Source organism: Notechis scutatus, chromosome 1 (genome assembly GCF_049901735.1).
Source record: "Notechis scutatus isolate UNSWTSFEM ecotype Mainland chromosome 1, rNotScu1.2, whole genome shotgun sequence".
NCBI lineage: Eukaryota > Metazoa > Chordata > Lepidosauria > Squamata > Elapidae > Notechis > Notechis scutatus.
In genome coordinates this window covers 275,601,236-275,629,219 of record NC_142009.1, presented here as the reverse complement: position 1 = coordinate 275,629,219, position 27,984 = coordinate 275,601,236, and the positions used below count along the sequence as shown (strand labels likewise).

At 37.1% G+C, this 27,984-nt stretch overlaps 1 protein-coding gene across 1 annotated transcript; it reads right to left on the bottom strand.

The window, feature by feature from the left end:
• Positions 1 to 8: 8 nt before the first annotated feature.
• PLA2G4F (phospholipase A2 group IVF) lies at positions 9 to 27,887 on the bottom strand. Its single transcript, XM_026671031.2, is given in 21 exon segments — positions 9 to 2,237; positions 2,239 to 2,434; positions 4,028 to 4,214; positions 6,706 to 6,872; positions 7,179 to 7,373; positions 9,201 to 9,308; positions 11,107 to 11,244; positions 11,613 to 11,727; positions 12,475 to 12,697; positions 15,230 to 15,366; positions 15,856 to 15,991; positions 17,929 to 17,966; positions 18,305 to 18,418; positions 18,953 to 19,122; positions 20,793 to 20,859; positions 21,660 to 21,702; positions 22,638 to 22,678; positions 23,155 to 23,280; positions 24,186 to 24,322; positions 25,852 to 25,924; positions 27,448 to 27,887. Coding segments are annotated over 21 exon segments (2,568 nt in total). The 5' UTR covers positions 27,559 to 27,887; the 3' UTR covers positions 9 to 2,191.
• Positions 27,888 to 27,984: the final 97 nt, after the last annotated feature.

The window sequence follows — 27,984 nt, the reverse complement described above, 5'->3', positions numbered from 1 at the left end:
CACTGAAAGGCAATATGAATATTTAAATGTATAAAAATGAATTAATTCATTTGAATTAACCCAAGAAGGCAAAGCAGTGACACAAGTAAAACATGATGGCATCTGAGAACATATTATTTTGCTGTTGTTCTCTTGTTGTTGTTAGCAGTTGCCACACCTATTAAAGTCCTTGACAGGTCCCTAAGCAGTTTGGTTCAATACAGGCCATGTTCTTCCTGACTGAAGGGAAACTGGTTCTTGAATTACAAGTCCCTGAGGCATGGAACATACTGAGGGAGCAGGCAGGAGCCATGACTGTATTAGAATAAAAACAATACAAGCAGGATAGAACAGGTAACACAAGAAATTAATTCATGTTGCTATAGTTTTCTGCCAACTTGTGAATGGATAGACAAATATTTAGCACAGCAATGTAAAAAGTATCCTTCCCCCAGTAATAAGATAATTAAAATTGATCTTTTATATTTTTTATTTTTTGCATTAACTGTCTGTTTATTCCAATTTAAGATTCACCAAGTCAAATCAATGATTGACTATTGTAAAAAAAAGTATTTGCTCACAGTCTCAGGTGCCCAAATCTCACTGGGTCACAGGCCAGCATACCTGAACAGTAATGTCTATTATTGACAAAGGTGAATACAGTCATTAAAAGCTGTAGTTAGAATAGTTTTCAAAATACATCAAGGATGCTCAGCTTTTTCTTAGTGAAAAAATATTCACTTGGCTTATGATTGGTTTGCTGGGAGCCCTATTCCAAAATCTATTGGGTGGAACCCAGACAAAAACAAAATCTGATTTGCATTTAATTAAAATAAAATATAATTAGCACAATCACACTCCAGAAGAATTTAACACATTGCCCTCAAACCACTTGCAGGATGAAGGTTTCAGACTGTACAACTCTCACATAAATCCACTGAAGGAAAATTCAAGTTCATCAAATGTTCACAATTACAATTTGGCATATAAAAATAATTTTATTATGTAGAAAAAGTAATTTTAGTAATAAAATGAACAAATCTTTGTGGAAAACACATAAGGCTTCTTATGAAAAGCAAAATCATCAATTCCTGTAATTTCAAGAAAAGTGTCAAGATTTCTTTCCCAATGAAAGAAAGAATCAAAAGTTGGTTAAAATAACCACCTGTAAAATTACACTTGATAGGATGAATGTTTTTTCAAATATTTCCATCTTCAAAGAATACTAATTGCACTCCTTAGTCTGACATAAATAGCATTGCCACAAATCACAACCATAATTTGATTATTCATAATTTCATAGGATTTGCTAACCATTAAAACTGCCTTAAACAAAACGAGTAAAGAGTAAAACATTTAATTCAAATAACATTTTTTCTTCTTCCTACTAAAGAATTACTTTTCCCTCACAGGAAAAATTACAGAAATGCATGCCATTCTGTTTTTCAAATAGGGTCTTGCCAGTCCATTTTCTCTTTATCCTTAATGGCACACCGTCCTGTTCTGGAACCAAATCAATTTATTAACTGTTTCAAGGCTTTCCTTAGGTTGGTTTCTCCAAAGCTAGACTGCAAACTTTTCTTCTCCCTCCCTACTCCTCATGTCACATCATTGTCTCAGGAGATATCTACCTATGTAAGAATGGGTTCTGAAAGCTACCGTATTTTTTTTTATAAATATAGCCTTATATCAAAATAATTCCTTGAAAGTAATAACTTCCGAGATAAATAAAACAAAATAAATTTGTACTCTTTTCTTAATTAAAAAACATAAATTGTGGAGTTCAGCTAGAAGACTGCCTCTGCCATCTTGGAAGGAGGGTAACTTTTGGAAGAACGCTTTTCATTTATAAAATAAAAGATGGATTTAATTCAGCATTTAGTTTTCTTCACATTTTGATCATGGGAAGCTCAGGAAACCAGAAACTTTTTCATTAGAGTTTCTTCCAATTCCTTAGAAAACAAGACTCCATTGATCACATGAGTAAAGAAATGTCTTAAATGAACTTCTAGGAGACTTTTAAATAAACTATGGCTGATAAATTCACTGTACATCTACCCAATAATTAGCTGCAGCTGACACAATATGTCTCTGGATTTTGTTCAATATATAATAGCACTCTTTATTCCAATGGTATAAATAAATCTGCAATCTTCATAAAAGGATATTAAGTTTGTTAGGCCTTCTTAAATCTTCCATAAAGAACTGAAATTCATTCACAGCCAGTTTTCAAAGAAGCACTTAGGTCCTGCTTTTTGCTTTCGTTTGCTTAAACCCAGTCTTAATGCTTTCAAAATAGCATCCATGTTGTTAAGGACATTATAGCAATTCAACTGTACTAATCTGTCAAATTCATCAGATGTGTAGGTAAAATTGAATGTCCTGTATGGTGAATCTTTTCCTTCAATTTGAAAATCAGCAAAAGTCTTTTCCTCTTCTGATTCACGTTCTATTCCTGTAAATAATGGAGGGAAGAATATATACTCTGTGAGCATTAAATGATAGCTTTGCTCTGAGAGCAGGATATTATCAGTGCTTAGATCTATCACTCAATGGACAACCATGTTTAATCAAGTAGAACAAGACAATGATGTGCCTGATTAAAGTACAGTACAAGTACACTTTGTTTATAAATCACCCCTGTGAAAAATCTCTTAACATCATTCTTTGTAAGGAAGCAATTCCCCTGTGTGCCATACGTGGTTCTGCTTTATAGAACAAATTTGTTCACAATGTTTAAAGGTATATGGGATAATGTGCAAATACTGGTGCTTTTAGAACAGCCTTTCATCACCCCAATTCTCCAAATATTGAACTACAATTTTTATTTCTAATCAGCATTATGAAGATGGGATCATGGGGGCTATACCAATATCAATTGAACATCAAAGATTGGAAGATGTTGCTTTGGAACATCTCATTAATTAACTAAAAAAGTAGGGAAAGTTTCCCTTGTCCTGTTGTGGCCAACTCTCTGAGACGGTACTCCTCTCTGATTCTTAGCTGAAAGACCAGCATCGTCCAAAGACACTTGCATGTTCATGTGGCCAGCATGATATACCATCTCATTAATTAACAGCTGAAATATTAAATCCATAATCAGCATGTAGGGTGTTGTTATGAGAGCCTTATTTAATAACACTTGCAACTGTGTGCATGTGTGTTTATACATGTGTGTGTATATGTGTGAGTGTGAGTGTATGTATGCATATGTGTTGTGGCTCCAATGCCTGCGTTGTTAGAGGAAGAGGACTCGGAAGATGAGGAGGAGGAATTGGAATGCCTTCCTCCCCAGGACCTTCCTCTTCGGCAATGCCTTCCTCCTTGATAATACCTCAGGTTTCAGCAGATAACTGAGAGGGACAGCTTGAGACTAATCAGGAAGTGGAGGGCATATCGGAGCAGCCTCTGACAGGGAATCAAGTACACGAATGGTGGCTTGATCCGAGGCAGCGTCGCAGGAAGAAGTGTGAGCTGCAACGCAGGAGGCGTGGGCGTTTCAGAGAGTGAGCTGAGACACACCCCACAGGGGATAAAAGTGGGTGTGTTTTCTCTGGAAATTCTGTACGGGACAAAGTGTTAATTTTCTGTCAGGCTTCGGTGTGTTTTGTTTCTTGAAAGCTTTAGTGATTAATTCTTTTGGTTATCTTGTCAGGCTTGGCAGACAGCGTTTGTTATACTGCCAAGAACATTGTCTGTATAAAGGAATTAACTCTGTAAATACTGAATCTTCTTGCCTGCCTGTATTTGTTGGAGTTTGGGACTTTTCATCTTCCTTGGAAAGGTGAGACATAACACATATGAATGTGTTTGTAAAATTAGAGTCTTATTACATAAGAGTAATCTTCTACTTAGATTTGCAAATTTGCAACTTTATAAAAGAATGCTGTGATGATGCTCAGTTTATTTCCTCATCCAAATAAGAGTGTTTAGTGTTTTGTACAACAAATTTAAGACAAAATCAATGTCTAAGTTCAAAATATTCAACCAATCCAACGTTCAGCTATAATTGATAGCAGGATACATTAAAAATTTAAAGTTTTCATACCTGGCATTTTGTATTTACGGAATGTATCATTAACCAGAGGGAAGTGAAGGACTATGGGAGCCTTTGGGTTCTCAGCATCCATAAACAGGTAACATTCCTTAGGACTTTCTTCATCTTCTTTATTAAAAATTATTTCTGGAAAAGGGATGTCTCGTTCTCTGCAGTATTTTTCAGTTAACTCCAAGACCTGTAGTCATGCAGTTTTTAAGCAATTATTAGAGTCTTTTCCCATATCTGACCACAATACCAAGCTAATATCCACCAAAGAAAGTAATGGGTTTTTTAAAAGGACTTCAATTCACCTATTACGTGAATTATGTGTCTTTTGACAATCACTTATTTATTTATTTAATTTATTTATTTGATTTGTCAATTGTTTCCAAGATAATAAGTATAAGTGTATACATAGTTGTGAATACATGAAATGGGTATATATAAGAAAAATAAATAAAAGAATAGAGAAACAATAGGACAGGGACGGTAGGCACGTTGGTGCGCTTATGCACGCCCTACACTTGCCTTCCAAAGTGATGATTCTGACAGTAATGATTGCCTATAGAGAGAACTCAACCAATATTATTCTCCTAAATCAAAATATAACTAGAATATAGTGACTGTACGTAAAGCTCAACAGTTCTGGAGAATAATTCATACTAGAATAAAAGAAATCCTAAAAACTTAATATACTTTATTTTTTAAAATCTGCTATGTTTTTAATGTTTCATTAAATCATATATTCCTATAAAGTATACTGAACCAGCTATGTACATGTGTAATGCTACAAAGATACTTTATGCATCTTCCTGGACAGGAAGAATGGCTAAATTGTGGAACTAGACTTCAATGTCTAGAACAGGGGGTGTCAAACTTAAGGCCCAGGGGCCAGATCCAGCCCCCAGGATGCTTAGATCTGGCCTATGGGACCGACCTGGAAACAGTGAAGGACCAGCCTGTGTGGCCCTCCCGATCTCCATTTTTGCTGGCAAAGGCTATTACAGCCGAAAACGGAGCTCAGGGGCTTGTTTTTGCTGGTAGAGCCACTCGGGCCACCATAGGCACCCTCAACATGAGTGATGTCAAGCTGGCCATGCTCACCCTGGCCACACCCACCCTGGCTCCAAAGTCAAATACAACCCTAATGCAGCCCTCAATGAAATTGAGTTTGATACCCCTGTTCTAGAATATCTGTAAGGACCTGCCCCAACTGGTCTCTCAGGAAAGCACAACTCTTGACTCCGTTGGTTTGAATCAAAAGGATTCTTTTACTGAGAAAAAGTGGTTGCGGTAAAGGCAGAATCTGAAGGTCCCGCGCAAAGCACAAAGCAATTCTTTCATTTCCCAAATCCAATCCCCCTGATCAGTTCACTGGCAGTCAATGTGATGCTACAAGGATGTTTTGAGAATGCTGAGGTGCTAGGGCAATAGCAGTTCACTCTCAGGGCATGACGGCCTTGGAACCAGACTGGAACTGGCTGGGAGAGAGTCTGCTCTATCTCTGAAGACAACCCCCCTCCCTAATTCCCAAGCGGTTACAGCAAAAGAGAAAACATGTGAAAAACGCCAACAAGCCTTCCTCTCCCAACAGAACTGCAGGATACAATGATGGAACTGATAACACCACTGTTATCTTTAAAGAAAATCTAACATTGTATTTAATTTAACTTGGAAGCAATTTTGGGACTGCCATTTAATATATGGATTTCTACCACATTAAAAATTTGGATTCTTCTCGAGAAGTCTTAATATTTTGGTTTTATGAGACTCCTTAATTTAGAAAATTAATTAAAAGTATATTATAAAAATATTACAAAAAATTAAAATTAGTACTAGGGACATAATTTATCATCCATTATTCCTGATACTTGTATTATGATTACAGTTTAATAGTGATTTTCAAGTTTTTAAAACAATAAAAATGCTCATCCTTCTTCCCCAATATAATATACTCAGTTACTTTTAATCACTCCATGAAATACTGAAAAAAATATCTTTAATGATACCCATGTATCTCCTGTTTATTCACCTGATTCTACTCTTTTCTCTTATAAATAGCAGTTTTTTCTATGTATATATTTTTCTTACGGTATTCAATTATATTTTTGAAAAAATAAGTGCAACTCAAAATGTTTAATATATATATGCAGGTAGTCCTCGACTTATCACCAGAATTGAGCCCAACATTTTTGTTGTTAAATGAGACTTTTGTTGTGAATTTTGTCTATTTTACAACCTTCCTTGCCTCAGTTGTTAAGTGAATCACTGCAGTTGATGTTAGTAACCCAGTTGTTAAGTGAATCTGGCTTTCTCATTGACTTTGCTTGCCAGAAGGTTGCAAAATGTGATCACATGTCCTTGGGGCACTGCAATGGTCATAAATATGAACCAGTTGCCAAGCATCTGAATTTTTATTACATGATCATGAGGATGCTAGAGAGATCATAACTGAAAAACGGTCATAAGTCACTTTTTTCTGTGCTGTTATAACTTTGAATGATCATTAAATGATTGTGTAAGTCAAGGACTACATCACCAACTTTAATCCAACTTAATATATGTATAAAATAAAATTAGCATCTTGAAGGAAGATGGATCTTGAGATGAAGCACCTTTGGTATGGATGGAAATTTCACACAGAGGCCAGAGCAAAGAAAAATTCCCTTTGTGCTTATGTATCTTACCTCAAATGGTGCTTCCCAAGAATAATTAAATGATAAAATCACATCAACATCTCTTTCAGGCTGAATTAGCAATGGAAAGGGAGAATTGATAGAAAAACCACCGTCTACTAAGTAAAGAGTCTCTTCCATCGGAGTCAACATGTTAGGAAAAGCATCTAAATGTGTTTCTGGGGGGGGAAAAGCAATATACTTTAGTCTGACCAATGAAATGGCACAAAAACTACAACCTTTTATGTAATCTAAAATATTTTAGAACTGAGTGAAAGTTATGTATATTGGGATGGAGTGACTGGCTAAATTTTAGATCTACTTATCTCATTAATAATATTAATTGCCTAATGTGCATGTATTTCATATTTAATTTGAAAACCTTGTGTTATTCAAATTGCTCTCTTCCTCCTATTCATTCACACATATCCCAAAACATAATTTTTACACCACAAACCTATGGAGGTTTACTAATCCAAAATTACCTTTTGAGATGACAAACTTTTTGAGATTGATATAATCTCTGTGGAGGTATAAACCTTGCATGAAATTAAATGTTTCACCAGCAGTTATACGAGACTTGAAGAAGTCCTGGAAAATCTGCAGTAAGGGACCACCTGGTATAACCAGACGTGTCTTCAATCTCATAGGATCCCGGAAATGGAATCGTCGACTGTCATCTGTAATCATGGACAATACCAAATATGGTTAAACAATTCAAATCTACATTGCACCTACCCTGTGAGAGATTAATAATTAATGAGGTATTTCAACTATTATGAGCACTAATTACATTACATTGTTGAATAAAATGCATTACATTTTTTTGGTCCTTTATAATGGTTTTGGTGAGCAAATGATTTTCTGATCTCATCTGGTCTTGGAAGTTTAACAGATCCACTAAGCTTGGATCTGATTCTAAGACAGAATCAAAGCTAAAGGCTACTCTGGGATATAAAATTCATATTCTTGAATATCTTACTAAAACGTATTTATTTATTATTAATACGTGTATTTATTATTACTAAAAACAGTATACTCTTATTGAATAAAATACATTCCTCATAGTACTGAGAAAGCTGATAGAAAAGCAACATATATACTGAACTAATATGAAGATTTTTATGAGGGACTGCAACAACTGGATTTTAGCTGTATCATCCACATAAGTAGGGATTGGCAATTTCTGGATTTGATCCTGACCGGCTCAAGGTTGACTCAGCCTTCCATCCTTCCAAGATTTGTAAAATGAGGAACCCAGATTGTTGGGGGCAATAGGCTGACTCTGTAAACTGCTTAGGGAGGCCTGTAAAGCAGTGATCCCCAACCTTTTTTATGCCGCGGCCCGGTATCCCCAACCTTTTTATGGTGCGCCCGGCACCGACATACATTACGCTGCCATTATCTGTTTTGATGAGGCGCTTCCGTGAGCTTTCTACCCGGAAAAGCTCACCGGAGCACTTTTCATCAAAACAAGATGGCGGCGCCCAGCAAGCCAGCAGCCCGGTAGGACTTGTTCCACCATTTGACCGGCACCGGGCCGCGGACCGGTGGTTGGGGACCCTGCTGTAAAGCAAGTGCTATTGTTATTGCTATTGCTATCCACATAAGCAGGGATCGGCAATTTCTGGGTTTAGGAAGGCAACATCTTTCCCCAACCAGCTTAAGAATTGGAACTAAACTTTCAACTTTCTCCCCAACACACGCACACACACATACACACACACTTTAGCCAACTGTAAAAGAAATAGGAGCAAAAATCCTCTGGGAGATAAAATGGGAGTAAAAACATGACCCAAAATTATAACCCCCAAATTCAAGAAAAAGTTCTCCTCAAAAATAGTGAAAAATAAACAATGAATATGTCAAATTTCAGCTGTGTGTTGAGCAGCATGGGGGCGGGAGGGAATTAGAGGTAAAAGGGTAGAAGTGGGGAGCAGTTTTTCAAGAATGATATTAAATAAAGAGAAACAAAATTAACAGTTTCATCTAATGGTTAAGGCACCAGGCTAGAAACCAGGAGACTGTGAGTTCCTCAATAGTCCTGCCTTAGGCATGAAAGCTGGCTGGGTAACTTTGGGCCAGTCACTCTCACTCAGCCCAACTCACCTCATAGGATTGTTGTTGTGAGGTAAATAGGAAGGAGGATTAGGTATGTTTTTGAGTTATTATTATGTTGAATTATTTATAAAAATAATAAAGGTGGAATGAAAAAATAAAGAAACAATTATTAGAAAACAAACATAGGAGCAATTATTTAGAGCAGTAGTTCTGTTCTTCTCAAAATCATAAGGCTAGAACTGCTTTTGGGGGGGAACCAGCTCCATTTGGATTACTTGATAGAAAAAAAAGGACTAGCTATTTCATAGGTATATACCTCCACTCTGATTGGATCATTCACATCATTCCATCTCCATGGCAAAGTCATAGTTATGAAAAAGTTCATATACCTAAAAATAAAATCTAGCATTACAGTATTAATTGGTACTCAAATTGGCCTTACTTACCAATTACTTTGACTACATCTCCCAATGTTTCCAGAAAGCTGAATCCTGAGCCAATTACCTTCAGACAGACATCATCCAAACTAGCAGCAAAGGCACTTCCCCACATTCCTGCATAGTACACAAAACAGGGTTTGAGCCTGGGTATGTTGTAAATGCTGCTGTGAACTAGATCTTAATTTAATTTATGCATGTCCTTCTGTAACCTCAACAGTTAGCATGCAAGGTTATTTCAAAGGAACAAAGATAAACTAATAAAGATTATAATACATTGTGTTTTCAGTAACTGACTTTTAAAGATACTGTTAATGACACTGGATATAACCAACTGCTTGGTTACTTTAAAAGATTATGTATCCTAGTGTACCATGTTTACACTTAAAAAAATAAATGCAGATTACACTTTCTGCCTAAAATATGCTGTATTTATTGGTTAGAAGATAGCAAAAAGTCTGCCGGTAACTATTATTAATAAAAGTGAAACATTCAAGTTTTAAAAAGTGATGGGGGGGGGGGGGGGGGGGGAAAAAGGGGGGGGGGGGGGGGGGGGGGGGGGGGGGGGGGGGGGGGGGGGGGGGGGGGGGGGGGGGGGGGGGGGGGGGGGGGGGGGGGGGGGGGGGGGGGGGGGGGGGGGGGGGGGGGGGGGGGGGGGGGGGGGGGGGGGGGGGGGGGGGGGGGGGGGGGGGGGGGGGGGGGGGGGGGGGGGGGGGGGGGGGGGGGGGGGGGGGGGGGGGGGGGGGGGGGGGGGGGGGGGGGGGGGGGGGGGGGGGGGGGGGGGGGGGGGGGGGGGGGGGGGGGGGGGGGGGGGGGGGGGAGGGGGGGGGGGGGGGGGGGGGGGGGGGGGGGGGGGGGGGGGGGGGTAAAATAGTTTTAAAAAGTGATATAAAGAATTACGTTTAATCTGAGATCTATCCCTCATAGCTGTATAACTTTAATACCTCTTACTCAATTTCATTCTCCAAATGTTGGAATTACAACTCTCATCATCATCACATATTGAATTTTATTTTGTTTAATAAAGGACAGTTTCAAAATCGAATAAATACTCATGCAAGTTTCACTAGTGCTTGAAATGAAACTTCTACTTCAAACAAATTGTTTTTATTCTCAAACACAGCATCTATTTACTATTCTGGCCATTAGAAACATGTGGCTATTGTTGTGCTGTTATAAAATAATGTGGAAATGTGAAAAATGATTTCCGGTTTGTTTAAATTTAGCAGGGTGATGAAGGATCATTTATAATAGCTGGTGAAGTGCTAAAAGTATTCAAAGGCTATAGTTGGAATGACTTCAGACTTCAGATTTTAATATCATGCTAATTTCCACACACTATACTAACCCATAGTTTATTTTAACTATGGCTTATTAATAAGATGAAATAAAATAAACCACATCTTGGCTTAATGCTGTGTATGAACCTACCTCAGAACTAGGATAAAATGATAAAAAATATCATTTAGGGATAAATGAAGAAGGGATATAGAATGTCAATTGGCCAAGGATACACTAGATATATTGACAAGTATTTCTAAGGCTAAGCCTCAGAGAAAACTAATCTTACAATTATAGAGCTAAAAGAGACACTTCTTGCCAACTCTCAAAAAGAATTATGAATTCACCCACCCATAAAAGATCAACATACAATATACATATTATCAGGTATGCAGATAAGAGTATGTTGTCAGAAGATTCTCTGTTATAATGCCCATAATAAAATAAGTTTAATAGCAAACAAATCTGTATCATTGCCAATATGATCTGCAAATATATGTTTTTCTCAATTCAGACTATCTCCTGGAAAAAGTCATTCAATAAAACTCCTCTGAACCAGAAGTAAAGCTTTATAAGTGGGCTTTATGAATATATTTGCCTTTGGATTAAGTATAGTAAGCTCTGAAATACATACCTTGCAAATAGCAGATCCTGGGCTCAGGATGCTTCTTAATCAGCCGTCCCATGAAAAACTCACTATCAAAATCTTCTGTTCGAATAAAAGCACCATATTTGCGGAATCCAACTTCATATGGTGTGAACTCACACCATTCTACAAAGAAAAACACCAGCATACTGAAAACATTAAGCAAAATCATCGTGTTCCCATTCAAGCCAAAAGTCCAGTCTTTACATTCACATGATCATTAGAATAAAAATTATACAGTAAGACCATTATGCAATATTGTGCAACTGCTACAAAACTGCTAATTCTAAAGACATCCTAGAACATGGGAACTCATGTCATCACGGTGGCGTCACATGATGTATCACAACTTTTTTCCCCTTCGTTAAACCAGGCCTGGGCATGGCCAGTGCGTGATGCATCTGGCCCGCGGGCCACAAGTTTGACAGCCCTGTCTCAGAAGATAAAATCTGCCGCAGATTTTATAAAAAAGAAATACACCTGCCTTATTATACCTGCAAAGTCATCACCACGAACATTGGGCCTCACATTTACAGCTGCATAGATTGGGTAGGGATTCTGCCCACATTTCACAGCTTCTTGTTGGTCAGACAATTTTGACTGGTCTTCCTAAACAAAAAAAATGAATCACAGGATATATCATTTTTGCAATGAAGTTAGAGCTCATACCTTATGCATACATATTAGACACCTACATTCTCAGTAAGAGAACAAGATACACCCAATATGTTCCTACTGATTAGATGGCTTTTATCAGACATAAAAGATCAGGTCCACCCATGAAGGTCCAATTAAAGTGATTTATTGCTCATATATGCACAGGATACTTCTCAACTAATGATCAGCACTTGTTCTGATTTAGATAGAAAGCCACAGTTCTTTATGACTATTCTTTTTTAAATGGAAAAGGTGTCTGGAGATTTAGAAGTGGCTTTGCAATATTGTCAGCATTTTTAAGTAAAGCAGCATAATGTGTCTAATGAAAATCTGCACCTTTTCCACAGATAGTGCCCAATGAGAAAGCCTTGTTCCATCTGTCTTGTTCTATCCTCTTTGGGCATATAGAGGCAAAACCTTGCCTCAAAAGAAGAAACACACTCCAAGGCAAAAGCTGTTCCCTCTCACCGCATATTCAAGTTCTATATCATGCCTTCAATCAGTTAAATATTCAATTCAGAATTGAAGTGATACTTGAGATTAGTGTTTTTATAAACAGCTACTAGAATCTGCTTGTTTTAGGATTTCAAGGAGAAAGGAGTATTAGTATGGATAAAGCAGGAACAAATTTGAAGGAATTTAAAACACTAAGTCTTCTAAGAAGGTAAATAATAAAGATTCCAAATTTATAAGTCTCACCTTCTGTTGCAGGAAGTACTCAACAATAAGGCCCCACAGATCGGTGAAAGATACTTTCCTCCCAGCATTTTCCATAGCATTCAGTTCCTGGAAATAGTACTTCATATGCTCTGAGGAAAAAACTGCTACTTTACTGCTGGATATTTTATCCTGGGCATTGCTGATTGGATGCTTGAGATCCTTCTGTGACCATTCATGGTCTTGATACAATACTGATAAACACCTACAAAAAAATTGATGACAAATTCATTACAACAGGTTGACCTTAGATATTTAATAGATAAAAATGTAAATCCTGGAGAGATACAAATGCCTTCTTAAAAAAAAAAAAAACTCCTGAAGAATAATGTTCGAGCTGAAAGACTACTCCTAAGATTCTTAAGAGGAAATGAAATTAATCCAGACAACTATTTTAATTTTTTGTTGGTATACCTATATTTGCTTTGTTTACTACTGAGCTTCTGAGAAACATCTGTGATTCACTTTTTACAATACATTAAGACAATGTCCTTGCCAGGTCTGATGTACGATTGATGTTAAGGTTTTTTTTTCTTTTAAATTCAGGTCTTTAGAATTAGATGACACACTCTGAAACAGTACAGGAAAATGATTTTAGTGTAATTGAAAACCTGTTTCCCACATCCAAAACTTCTCATAAGAGGTGGGGGATCCCCACGTCTTATTATCCCAAAGTTGCTTTTTCAAGAAACAACTGGACTTTCTGTTTTTTCTTTGAAGATGTTTTGCTTCCCATTCAAGAAGCTTCTTCAGTGGGGAATGGAAGGATTTATACTTGCAGACAGCTGGTCATTTGCATCCTTTTAGAGTGCAGTTGAGGCCACATGGAGGCTTATCTGTGTCATTGGGGTTACCAGAGTAGTGCAAATGGGTGTGGAGCCTTCTTGGAACTGTTGAAAGGACTGTGTTGTAGAGTGGAGATAGATGATGTCTTTCAACAGTTCCAAGAAGGCTCCACAAGGCTATTCAGATCACTATGCCCCACAAGGCTACTCAAGTTGCTGTTAAGTATTGTTGCCCAACTAGGCTACACTTTTACACAATGCTCACATACACCCTCAATACAGGTGATCAGGCTGTGTTAGAGTAGGCTGGGAAGCAGACTCAGAGCATCCCCTGCTCCAACAAGAATTGTCTCGAACTTCAGGGATCTGGGTTCATTCCAGCCTTCTCTTTATACCCAGCTTGTTTATTCTGAATCCATGTGCATGGTACATATTGCCCTGGTCTTGTCGGGAATTTTACATTCTTACCAGTGAGGGGATTCCAAATTGCGTGCTACTCGTTCTGTGCGCTTCACACGCTCAGCACTCAAAGATCACCCTCTGTGAGGTAAGCTGTTTTTTTAGCTCAGCTGAGGTGCAGCAATCCGCTGTGCCACGTGAATCAGCAGGGGCAGGGGGGCGGGGCCAGCCAGAGGTGGTATTTGCCAGTTCTCCGAACTAGTCAAAATTTCCATAACCAGTACGCCAGAACCGGTCAGAAGCGGCTGAATACCACCTCTGATTCTTACTCCCTGTTCCATGACTCCATGAAAAATGAAATCCACTAAATCCCTTAACCCACTTACTTCTACCTGGTATCACAACAATAAATCATTCATACACGCACTCAGCATCTTTCCTTATCAGTAGTACACACATTCTAGCAACGTGAGTTTCCCAGTGAGTTCATGAAAAGGCTAATTATGGTTGTATTACCAGCCCTCTATATTCATAACTTATATTATGTTTGTGATATATTCATGATATACAAGATATGTAAGAGTTGGCAGCAGCAGCAGAGCAGCGGGATGGGCGGAGGGCAGAGCAGCAGCAGCAACCCTCCAAATCAGTCGCAGATTCTCATGTTGTCTTTTGGGGAAATTAATTGCCCATTCCTAATTTATACCATTTATGGGCTGTCCTAATCATGCAATCTGACATGATATATATTGGCACCATCTGTCATACCATTAGCCTCCAAAATGAGAAAATAAATATAGGGGAATCTTTGGAAGATAACCAAACTTTGAAAAATCTGCTTTTTCAAAAGATCTCATAGGGTTAGAAATAGATAATGCATTAAAAACAAAGAAAATTAATAAGTTTTTCACACCCAAGGAGAGGCAGATAGTGCATATAAAGGCACAGAATAGTCAGACAAGAAAAGGAATATTATTATGGTAAGAATCTTACAATAATCTTAGATTATGTACTTATAATATACTTAGATTATGTACTTATTTAAGCAGTAGAATGAAACATGATGTCAAGCCCGAAATTGACATATGTGTAGCCATTTTAGTTAGGCTTAGTATATATTCTTTTTCTTACTTTCTCTTTGGCGGTCATGGGGGAAGGGTTTCAGGCTTGCCACATTCCTAAGGGGGGAGGAGTAGAGATAGGGAGAGTTGTTTAGGCCAGGTGATTCTTCTTCCTTTAGGTGGAGATTTATGACATGAAGCAATGTTGAATTACTTCTATTGGAGAATGTGACTTTTGGGGGTTGTTTCTAACTTCTGATAATGTGGGGTAATTCCAGGTTGTGTCAGATCCGGAATTACCATGGACTTTGCCAATTTGATGCTTTCCTAAATAAAAGAAATTGTCTTGGAAGATGGACTTTGCTCTTTTCTTTTTAAATGGATTTCATCACTTAGAAACCTGACACATGATTTTGGCAAATGCTCCAAAGATCAAAACAATATATTGTTATTATAGTTTCAATATAAGAAATACCTACCATAGATACATACCATGTAGAACCAGAAATTCCAGCAAGATATGTAACAGAATCCAGAAGATTTAGCTGCTGAAGACCAAGCAAACTTCCATAAAATGATGACAGTGCTCTTATCCCTCCCCCAGAGCCCAGGACTGCTACAACAGGTACCTCAACCAAAAAAGGAGAGGGGAGAAAACTCAAATTATTATGGAAAAGTCAATGAAAACACCTCTTTTTAATATACTATAATAGATATTTGAAGAACTTTTACAAATGTAGTATTTTTGAGAGCCATGTCTCACTTAAACTGTATCTAATTATAAATGAGTATACACAGGGGTTCAGCCCGGTTCTATAAAACCGATAGCTCCAAAGAGCAGCTGACACTGAACCAGTTCGCTCTGAAGATCTTCTTTGCTTTGGTTGGGCCCACCCGCCCTCTCAGGCTCTAGGCTGTCCTCTATTCCCTGCTAAAGCAACCTTAGTTGCTTTGCGCAGCACAGCTCAGTGCTGCACGTCAACAGGAGGAGGTTATTGCTTGTAGCACAAGTTGATTTACAAGTACTGTGCACACATGCGCTCACCGAACCGGCTGTTATGCCAGTAGGATCCCACCCCTGAGTATACATACTTCACTAATTCTGATTAATGGCATACCTCATTGGTACTGAGATCCTCTCTCAATTTGAGTACGCTGTTTAGTGCCTTAGATACGATTTTCTTTCTTTTTTCCAAAAATTCTCGCTCTTCTTTACAAAGATCAAAACCAAGACGTACATCAAGATCCTTTGTGCTAGTTTAGAGAACAGTATTAAAAACAGGTAAGGAAATGAGGATATCTATTTTGAAAGTTTTATACTCCATGCAGTAGTACTGGTGAAAGATCTCTTAATTATTTCTCAATTCAGAAAATGGGAAAGTTATAAAGATCCCTGTTCCTAAATCCGCTGATAGACAATAGTGAACTGAATCAAGCAATAGTCTGATTTCATACACTCCAATCGACTATTGTCTCAGATTAAATGAAATCATAGAAACATTTTAGTTTATTAATAAAAGAACATCAGTAACAAATATTCCAAGTTAAGAGCAACACGCATATATTTGCAAAGTGCTACTGTATATCATTCTAACTTTAAATATTTGGGACTATTAGAAATAAGATTTCATACGCCGTCTTCGGTCTGATTTAAGCATGGTATATAAAATCATACATTGCAATGTCCTACCTGTCAATGAATACTTCAGCTTCAACCATAACAACACAAGAGCACACAATAGATACAAACTCAAGGTTAACCGCACCAAACTTGATTGCAGGAAATACGACTTCAGCAACAGAGTGGTCAATGTCTGGAATACTCTACCCGACTCTGTAGTTTCTTCCCCAAACCCCAAAAACTTTAACCTTAGACTGTCTACTATTGACCTCACCCCTTTCCTAAGAGGTCTCTAGGGGCGTGCATAAGCGCACCAACGTGCCTACCGTCCCTGTCCTATTGTTTCTTTTATTTTTCTTTTATTTTTCTTATATGTACCCATTTCATGTATTCATAACTATGTATACACTTATACTTATTATCTTGTAAACAATTGACAAATCAAATAAATAAATAAAATAAGATTCTTAAGCAGCAAAAATAGGTATAAGTAAAAAAAAAATGGAAAATAGACTTTCTGGAGTTTATCAGAAGACAAAAGCCCAAAGGTCTTGTTTAAAAATCCTAAAACTAAATCATGGCCATGTTCAAAAGGTAGGAAAAAACAATGTGAAAAGCATATACATTGGATGGGACATTAGAATGAGAGAGAGAGAGAGAGAGAATGGGGAAGAGAGAGAGGATATCTATCTGTCTATTGATCTCTCGATCGATTTAACAGAAAATCTATCTGACAAGCAAAGTAGCTGTCGAGCCCAAAATTGACATGTATGTAGCCATTTTATTTAGCTCTATGTTCTAATCATATATTCCTTTTTCTTTCTTTCTCTTTGCTGGTGTAAGGGGGGAGGGTTTTGGGCTTGCCACATTCTTAAGGTGGAGGGAGTGGTTAGATAGTGAGGATTGTTTTGGCTAAGTGATTTTCCTTCCCATGGGAACAGAAGCTGTCCCTGCTGAGACTGGAGGTGGAGTTTGAAGATACCAGGCAACGTTGATTTCTTATTGTTGGGGAATGTGACTTTTGTGGGTTGTTTCTAATTTATAATATTACGTGGTGTAATTCCGGTTTGTGTCAGATCTGGAATTACAACAGACTTTGCCAAGTTAGTGATTACCTAAATAAAAGAAATTTGCTTTAGAACAGGGGTGTCCAACCTTGGCAACTTTAAGACTTGTGGACTTCAACTCCCAGAATTCCTCAGCCAGCTTTGCTGGCTGAGGAATTCTGGGAGTTGAAGTCCACAAGTCTTAAAGTTGCCAAGGTTGGACACCCCTGCTTTAGAAGATGGACTTCACATTTTTCTTTTTTAAATGAGTTTCATCACTTGGGAACCTGACAGAAGTGACATTGGGAAATTTTGCAAAATCTTTAGTGTTCAGTTAAATATAAATGCGTATATATTTTGATAATAATAATAATTTAAATGTAAACGTTGCTTGGCTCCTAGTGACTTTTCTTTGATTTTTTGGATGAATTTAAAAAAATGAAAATGAAGCCCTAGACTTAGAGCAATGTCCAAGGACAGTTTGTAAGTACTAGCCAGCTCCCATCTGCAAAGGATTCACTCACATTTCTTCAGCTTTCACTTTTAGATCCACACTTAGTCCCTAAAAGGAAAGACAAAAGTTTCAGAAAGAGGTTACAAGAAAAAAAAAAAACACTGATTCAGTAATTAATTTTACAAAAGGTCTTGTTAACCTGGCTTTTCCCCAAGGGCTGGGCCAGAATGACAATACACTATGTGCTCTATGCAGTTAGATTTTTATTTTTTTAAAAAAATAAGCTTTTTATTGATTTTTATCTGTTCACTGGGACTTTCCTGTTCACCATCCAGAATATATTGGTTAAGGGGGAAAGTCACATAAATTTGATAAATGAATAAATAAATGAATTGTTGACTAGATGGTGCAATCTATGAAATAAATTATAATAGAAAAAATGTTACCTTTCCAAGTGGTAAGGTTATATCAACTTCCTTTCCCACAGGTAGTAAATTCAATGGAATCGTCCCTGATCCAAGAACAGTACTGTGTTCTTCCAAATCAGGACTCACTCCATCCTGAAAACAGACACAGCATATTTCATATGGAAAGTATATTTGTAATAGAGATGGTATTCAGCAGGTTCTGACCAGTTCCGGAGAACTGGTAGTGGAAATTTCGAGTTCAAAGAACCAGTAGTGGAAATTTTAAGCGGTTCGGAGAACCGGCAAATACCACCTCTGACTGGCCCTGGCCCCATCTATTCTCTGCCTCCTGAATCCTAGCTGATCAGCTGGGTCTTTGTTGTTGCCCTGCACAGGAGAACGGAGCTGAAAAGCAGGTTAGTGGGGTGGGGAGATAGTGGGATTTTATAGTATCCATTCCCTGGAGTGGGGTGGGAATGGAGATTTTGCAGTAACCTTCCCCCAGGAGTGGGGTGGGAATGGAGATTTTGCAGTATCCTTCCCCTGCCATGCCACTAAGCCATGCCCACCAAGCCATGCCATGCCACACCCACTAAGCCACGCCCACAGAACCAGTAGTAAAACATTTATAATCCCACCACTGATTTGTAAGCATCCTAAAAACTGAATGTGCAATCCGTTCCTCACCTGAAGGACTGTAATAGTTCTTTCCAGCTCCACGTTCAATTTTGAGTACATCTGTTTGCCTATGTGAAAGACAAATGGGATCCCGCAGGCCTGATCGGAGTTTGGCTTGCACGGCTCATTTAACTGTTTCTCATAAGATCCAGGAAGGGATAACCTGAATTGACTGCTTTCTAAAATGACAGTAAGAATTTAGAATATATATGATTGAGGGGGAAAACAGGATTGAATTGAAAACAAAAAAGACATGCAAAGTTTCTTCTGAGTAGTTTGCTTTATTCTCCCTCACCTATAGAAAGAAATCTTGCCAAACTAAAGCAACTGCTTGCATCATTAAACATATTCTCTAAGAACTTCTAGGGAGGAGCTATCTTGACCATATTTCTCTCAACCAAACTATCTAAACTTTGCTGTCTGTTGGTCCTCTGGGATGCAGTCCCCTCTTTCCTGGGAATCCAGACTACATTCCACCACAAGGATAGACTATAAACAGGAGGGAATCCAAAGAAGGAAGAGCAAAATGGCACACTCTTACTGCATATTGTATAGCTGATCTTAATCTCTGCTTAGTTGATCATAGATGTATGAGTGGAAAGGGACCTTGGGGATCACTTGGTCCAACATTCTGCCCTATGCCTACATTAATTAATATACATTCCTGACACATCATTCAGCCACAGTTTAAATGTTTCCACTAAAGGTGAAATAGGTGTGATATTACCTGAGGCAGTTGGGATTTCAACTGGGAGTCAAAAAGAGGTGGGTAGGAGTTTTATGAGAGATTGTAATTGCGGGGTGGGGAAACATTTTTTTAACTTCAGACTGTACAATGTTAGCACTCACAACATTGGGAATTTTTACATGACACAACTCAGCTGCTGGCCTGCCACTTTGTTGTTCTTGTCATTGTAAAATATTTTTTACATTCTTACAGTAGGTTAAAGGTGAATTGTATAGTGTATTCATATTTTTTTGCAATTTTTATGCAGGGTTCCCTACAACCTGAATATTATTTCAAATAATATTACTTCAGGGTAAAAAAGATTGAGAAAAGCTTCCTGAGGCATTCTGTTACATTATACAGAACCTTAATTCATAAAATACATAACTGACAATTTATGAATTAAAATGTTCATTGTGTTTGAAATAAAGAAACAACATTTCAATTTAATTAAAGCTGGAACCTAATTCTGTTAATTAACTTTTCTTTCTAAAAGTATTATAATCAAGAAAAAATAGAATCACATTTATACATTTTGAAGTTTTCTCTCAAATAAATGGATTATCATATCTCTTCCATGTTTATATAGCATTTCATTTATTCCTAAATGGTGGACCAGAGAGAATACATCAACTGGAAAGGAAAGGAAATTCTTGAAGAAGACCACACATTCATGCAAAATAAAATAGAAAAATAAGATTATCTCTATCTTACAGATTGGAGAAGGAACAATATGATGGAAATTTTAGGGAAGAAATTCATCCAGATTCACCCAGTTACATCATACGTATAAACAGAAGTAGCCCATTGAAACAAACATGACTTTGATTCAAAAGAAAATTTCACATATCCACAAAAGTAACTGAGCACAAATTGTTTTCTCTTTCTTACACATACTTCTGATTTTTATTCATTCACACTCCTGCTTTCTTTAATAATTTTATTAACCAATAAAATTATACTTCATTTGATCTGATTCTTTTTTAGAATCACCACACTTGATTTTCCCTTCATTTAAAGTGCTGCACCTCTATTAATTCACTGTTCCTAGATACAAGCAGAGTAATGAATTATTTATCAGAAAATTATGAGGAAAGAGAAAACATATCAAAATTGACCTACCTTGTTCTCTCATCTTTGTATTCTGATCATTGTTAATTCTCCCTTGCAAGTAAAGGCAAGGATAAGCCTACGTGGAAAGAAATAATAAGGAATAAATATTGGTTTGGGAAACTGGATCTCCATTCAATTAAGTCCTAGAACAATTAATGCAGAAAAAAATAGTTTGAATTGTCATGCTTGGGAACGTAAAGTGAGTGTGTTTTTCCACTCACTAATTAATCGTATTAAAGATCACTGAAAATAATATTCACTGCTCTCATGTTTTTTGCACTTCAAAAAAAATATAGCTATCAGGCACAGCTAACACAATGCCATGTTTTGCATTTGGAAAAAGCCTAATAAAATAATATTCACTTCAGAGAAAATGATATTTACTTCTGTGTCTGTATGAAATATAATTCAGCTTCTTGGAAAATTCATTTATAAAGCAATGGTTTTTATCTTATGTTTTTTTAGCAACTGAGTTTGTTGAGAAGCTTAATGAGAATGCCATTCAAAGAATGACTATTCAAATAAATCACGTCCCAGAGTTTTTTTTATTAGCACAGAAGTTTTCCAGAACAGACAAATCAATCTAGAAGAAGTGTGAAAATATAAAAGAACTGGAGAGGGTTTTTGTAATCAATTTACTATTCTGACATGCTTTATTAAAATTGCAAGTTTTCCTTTGTTGATGACAAAAAATACTCTTACTATGAATGTTGTACGTTTCAAAGCGCTTGACAAAAGATTTTAATAGCTGCAGCAGATGAAAAATGCTTTGAATTTGAGAAACATTCTACTGTCAAGACTATAAGCCCTAACTTTACAATGCCACAATAATGATAATTATAAAGTAGGTACTACTCCAATTTATTAGATACTTACCACCAGGACCCCATTTGTGATCATTTCACCAGGGGGATCAGAACTATGAATATAAAAGTATTACGATGAACAGCAAGAAAATATTTTACATGAATTATTCTGTTACTTTTTGAGCTCTTTAATTTATATCTCAAGATTATGATAGTTGTTTGCTGTGAATGATGATTCCATTAAGTCCCAGCCAGGATACATGAGAGACCCTGTAGTCTAAAATTATAGTCTTTAATTTCCTACAGATATTTTGCCATTAACAACTGTTTTAAAATTGCAAATACTGCATACTGAGGATGAGCAGAAATGAAACCTTAAGGTTGTTTTCTATAAATTGACCAATCATCTATTTATTTTCCTCTAGAGAAAATAACATGGGGTGGGGGGAGACTTACAGATCTCAATACCAACTCTATGCCATTTTGCAAGCAATTAAGATACCTCTTATTTTTGCCTCTGAAGAGGAAAGAACCGTAATTTTTTTTTTCATTCTGCTCACAAAGTTTTATCTGCACGGGCAACATCAAGGTATTGTTAATAAGCATTTGTGTGTTATTAGTTTACTTTGGCAAACACTAATTTTTTTTTAACTAAGCCTGTACGGATCAGTCAGGATTTGCTTCTCCAATCCGTTTTGGCAAAGATCAAAATAAAGCCAATTTATTTCAACTTATTTGAAATAAACTTATCCAATTTATTTATTTGGTTTGATATCAGGAGCTGATTTTGCACAGAAACCATTCCTATCCAATAAAGTAACACATCTATCTTTCTGTTTACAAGCGTGACATCACTTCACAATTCTATTTTATTCAGGTTGTGTGCTTAAACACCTTTTGTACGGGAGGGGAACCAAAGGAGATTTGAAAACCCTCAAAATTAATTAGTCCTATTAATCTTTTAGATGCAAGGCATTAATGAATTTATTACAGTACTTCCCAATTTAGAACTCTAGACTACGTGACTGGAAAATACAACAGTCCTTACCTTTTCTCCATAAAAAATTCTACATCCAATTCTTCCTTATCCTGGAGATAAATAGGTATTATATTACTATACTACATAACAATGACAATGACAATGACAATGACAATGATAATGATGATGATAGTGATGATGATAATAATAAGACGACTAAAGGACTAGACATTATTCAGAACATATTTGCATAATTTTCACAAGCTGCTCTGATTAAACGTTAAAATAAATTTGATAAAATAAGGATTCGGTAAAAAACATTCCAGCAGAAGTTTCATTTGTCTACCAAATATATTGTGTAACATCAATTCCAAAGTTAATAAAAAGTGTAAATAAACCCCACATAGTGAAGAAGATATTATTTCCAGTTTTATATTCCTTGAAAATTAAGTCAACCCAAAAGCTACCAACAATAGAGAGCTTAGGAAAAAAATCTGTAGGGCTCCATAATTTCCAAATAGTGCAAAGGAACATCTAAATTGAGGGATCCCATTTGGTTCTCCAAGCATAAAAAAAAACACCTAACCTCTTTTAGTTTGAAAGTGTTTTTCAGTGAATGGCCGGCCTGAATTCCTGTAACATCAAACACGACGGAAGTAAGCTCATCACTTACAAGAACATCTTTATCAAACAGAGTCAGTTCAAGTGTGTTCTAAAAAGAACCAGAAGACAAAAGATAACAAGTACAGAAAGAATGTTGTGCATTAAGGACAGTACAGTATAATGCTCCGGGGGGAAAGGAAAATGTTTTGAATTTTAAAAATATAAAAATTGCCAGTTTTACATACTCCATTATAGATTTGGACTTTTTAATAGAATTGATTTTAATATGCCATCCCACTCCACAGGTACAGAATTTGATAAGTGGGATAAAAACAAGAAAATAATTAAATCATAATCATTACATTTCTGCATTATAGGATATACTTAGAAGTAGGCAAGCTTCCCTACATTAACAGTATGTTTAAAGAGGAACTAGGCAAATCATCCTTTGGAAAACATTTTCTTTTCTTTTTTCTGGATTCTAGCAAAAATTAAAGTCTTAAGTGAACTGATTCTATCATGACAGTATATGACACTATCAGAATGCGAACCTAAATGTGTGTTAAATAACTTTTCTGTTATTTTTTTCCCTAAAAGACACAATATGCTATAAATTCTTCTCCCTTGTTTAGGTGGTTTTTCACTTATGTAGGGTGGTTCTGCACTTGATGAAAGTTGAAATCATTAGGCTAATAAGAGATGGTGAAACAGTGTGTGTAACACAGCGTTAATGTTGCTATGATAAACAGACCATATTCTGATTCTTTCTTCTGCTTTTAAGAATAGCCCTGACCGATTAGGACTATCTGACTTAGTTATAATGGCTCATGATATGCAACAAGAGTAACTTTGTAGCAGAAAAAAAAATTGTGAGAAACAGTCACAAGAGACCAAAGTCGGAGGAGTGTATTGGAAGCTACTGATATGTGATTTTCTATTAGGATTTTTTTTTCCAAAAATATAAGGTTTTTTTCCTTCTACTTATTGTTCCATTTCAAAAGTGGAATCCTTTACTTTGATTGCGTCGTGTATCCTGTACTGAAAAGTTTCGTTCCATTCTGGATCACTGGAGTTGTCAATAACTCGAGTTCGGTAAATAACAGGTGATGCAGTTGGCAGGTGCAATTCCACGTAACAGTCAGCTTTGGACACTAAATGAAAAGGACAGATTATGGACAGGATTTTTAGATTAGGAAAGTTATCCACTTTTACATTTGGTCCTTCCTAATTTGTACAAACCAGTCTAAAAGGATAGTTGAAAACTGATAACTCTTCAAATCCCATTTTAAATAACTTTCAGCCACATTTTATTTGAAAATGGTGCCTAAGTAGATGGTGGATCAATTCGCATTAATTTCTATATAACATTTGTCTGGATTTTGTTCAATTTAAACTAAAGCTTAGTTTTGAAATTTGATTATTATTTTTTCCTGAAACTAGAAAAGGAGAGAACTGTACTTCTCTTTTGCTTCTGGTGGACCTTTCAAAAGTTTTGAATCCAGTCAATTATAGTATCTTGTTTTTTTCTTCAGCTGTATCCTACTGACAATTGAAAATAATTATCCTTAAATAAGCATTGATTGTATTAATTTTATTTATTCACTCACAATTGTAGGTCCCTGATTTTGCTACTGCTTTTCACTAGTATTTTTTATGCTTTCTGTGTATTCTAAGCCACGATGACTAACTTCTTAATAGGTAGAATGGAAAAATGGAGTATTTTCTTAAACATTCAAAATATGTTCTTTAAAATTATCATGTTTAGTAGTCAAATACCAATATGGTCTCATACTGCGACTCTATTGTTACAGAGAAAAAATACTTCTATTTATTATTTATTTACCATGGCTTATCCTGAGCATTAGAAAAAAGGCAAATTTAAGTAATCAAACTTATATAAAGCACTTTACTTTTTTTTCTCTTTTTACCTATTAATTTTATTCTGTATTTAGGTACATTTTTGCGATATTTAAATGTCAGATTATTCTTACAGGAAAAGGCATAGCTTAAAAAAAAAGTTTTAAAAAAGTATACAATGTGTGAACATCCTAAAAGAAAATAACCATGCTTATTCCTATACATGGTATCTGACGTCCTTCATGTTCAACCAATTTTCAGACTACAAATGCTTCCCTATTCCTATACTACACTTCAGATCTTATGCCAAAAGAGAGCTTTCAGCGCAAGTATAGACTACCCAAAAAATAAACAGAGAGTCAGTGTAGTGGTTAAGTCAACAAGCTAGAAACAGGGAGGCTGTGAATTCTAATCCTGCCTTAGCCACAAAGCCAGCTAAGTGGTCTTGGGCCATTCACTTTCTCTCAGCCTTGGAAAGCAGGCAGTGGCAAACCACTTTTGAGTGCCTTGTCAAAAACACTGTAGGAATAGCGCAGGCAATTACCAGAAAAATTAAAAACAGATTCAAAGACACACACACACACACACACACACACACAGAGCAAACATGGTACACCTCTTAATCCTTCTTTAAAAAGCTTTGCCTTTTTCTGAGGTCACATAACAGCTGTGAAATCCCAGGAAAATACTCATCTCTTACTATGTGCTATGTTTAGGACTACTGGTTAAAGGAACTGTTCATCCCTGATCACAGTTGGTTTTTCTACTAAATATATTATAAAGGTGCATCCAAATAAGAAACTAAACGTCTCCAAATACTTACACAAATCTGTTCCTTTAATGTTCCTGGCTCTGAGGACTTTTACAGTGAGATTGTAATAAGGGTACTTTTCACGCTGCAAAAATAATCCATCCAAATATTAACATGCAAGGGCTGCTATATCTGGTGACCTTAATTATCTTACTGACCTCCCAGTAGAAAATAACACACATGGATGTATATGCAATATCAACCCTCTGCTATTTTTACCTAACACCATCCAAAGTTTGAGCACATGCTGAGCAGAAATAGATCAACATACCCTTCAGAGGTTTCTAAAATCCACTTATTTAAATTCCCAGGCAAGGACATTTATATGGCGTATAGCAATAATCATGGACATTGCTTGGATTTATTCATTTATTCATTTACTTTCCTGTCAGTAATTCTAATTATATTTTATTGTACCTATTTTATTTTTCTCAAGAGTTTGCTCCAGCAGGTAGCAATATCTTGCCAGATTTAAGCAATCCTCTCCACCCCCAGTAAAGAGCATAGTTGGGCCAGGATGGGAAACTATGAAACTAGACAGGAACATTGAAAAAGTCAGTGGAGAACCACTCCTATGCTGCTGTTAAGAAAACTTCAAGGATACTTCCATTCATACCATCACTGAAAGTCAATCTTAACCTAAGGTTAAGATTGACACTTTGTCATTTATATACTGTTTAGTTATAATGAAAGTTCATGCCTTAAAAACTATTGTCAAGTAGCTTTCATTGAAGTCAGCATTAAAAAAAGAAGGAAATCTGAATCGAACGTTATGAATTATGAGGGATTATGAAGCTGCCCAATTTATCTAACAAAAACTGTGTCAGACACATAAGGAAGTATTCAAAATACACAGATTGTAATTAATGAACAAGTGGAGGCTGTAGAAGAGTCAAAGTCAGGTTTGGACACGCTGACTTCAACAGCAGTCATCACGCAGTTTGTATCAGATGTAATCCTTCAGAAGTATTTCTAAAGTCTAAAGATGTAATAATCTTTGGATGTAAAGATTACGCTTTTGGAAGCATATGTAATCTTTAGAAGCAAACAAAACCTGATCAACTAAAGAAGCAGCGAATCTCGTCATCAGTGGGATCAGTCAATTTCTTCAAGGTTCAACCTTCAGCTAAGATAAAAAGTGAGTTCAGGCAAAGCGCAAAGCCAAACCTAGACCGGCTGTGTTATGATCCACTCTCCCAGATTAAGACAAAAAGCCTTTGCCTGCTCCTAAAGGCTTACACCCTTTCCCTCAGGCTAACTTATGCAACTTAAAAAAAAACACTCAGTTTTATTCAACTTTTTAAAAAGTGAAGGAGAGACAGAGAGATGGAGAAAGACACACAGAAAGAAACAGAGACAGAGACAGAAAGAGAAGGAGAGACAGATGGAGAGGGGGAGGGAAGGAAGGAAGGAGAGAGAATGAATGAAGGAAGGAAGGAAGGAAGAAAGAAAGAAAGAAAGAAAGAAAGAAAGAAAGAAAGAAAGAAAGAAAGAAAGAAAGAAAGAAAGAAAGAAAGAAAGAAAGAAAGAAAGAAAACGAACTGATGCGGCCGCCAATTTCTGAAACCCGTGTGCGGACTTTGCCCGTCGCCTCACAGCCCACATTACCTGCCAGTGATAGAGGCCGGTTTCTTTCCTTTCCTTCCCTTCGAGGAGGGCTGCTGCCACGAGGGGCAACATTCGGGGCGGCAGCCGGCCCAACAGCGTTTGGCGGAACATGACCACAGTTGGGTCGCCTCCGTCTTCGGGACCCGGCGGTTCTCGATCCCAAGGACTCCGGGAGCGGACGGGACGGGACGGGACGGGGCGGGGCTTCCAAGCAGAGCAAGTGCGGGGCCGCTCTGGCTGGCGCGCGGGGCTTCAGCTGGGAAGAAGCTTCAGCGGCAGAAACGGCGAAAGGGACGCGGCGGGAGCCCCCTTTTTACTTTCTTTTCTCTCGGTAAAACTTGCTCTTCCAGAGTTTGGGCAACTTTCGCAGCGGCGGGGTTTTACCTTTCCGGAAAAACAGCCGCCTCCCCGGAAGTTTGGATTCGTGAGCGCCGTAAGATAATAATTGAAGATGACAGGAGCGTTGCGGTGTTTTGCGAGGTGTTATATCGTACACGCGTTGCGGCGTTCTGCGAGGTGTTATATCGTACACGCACG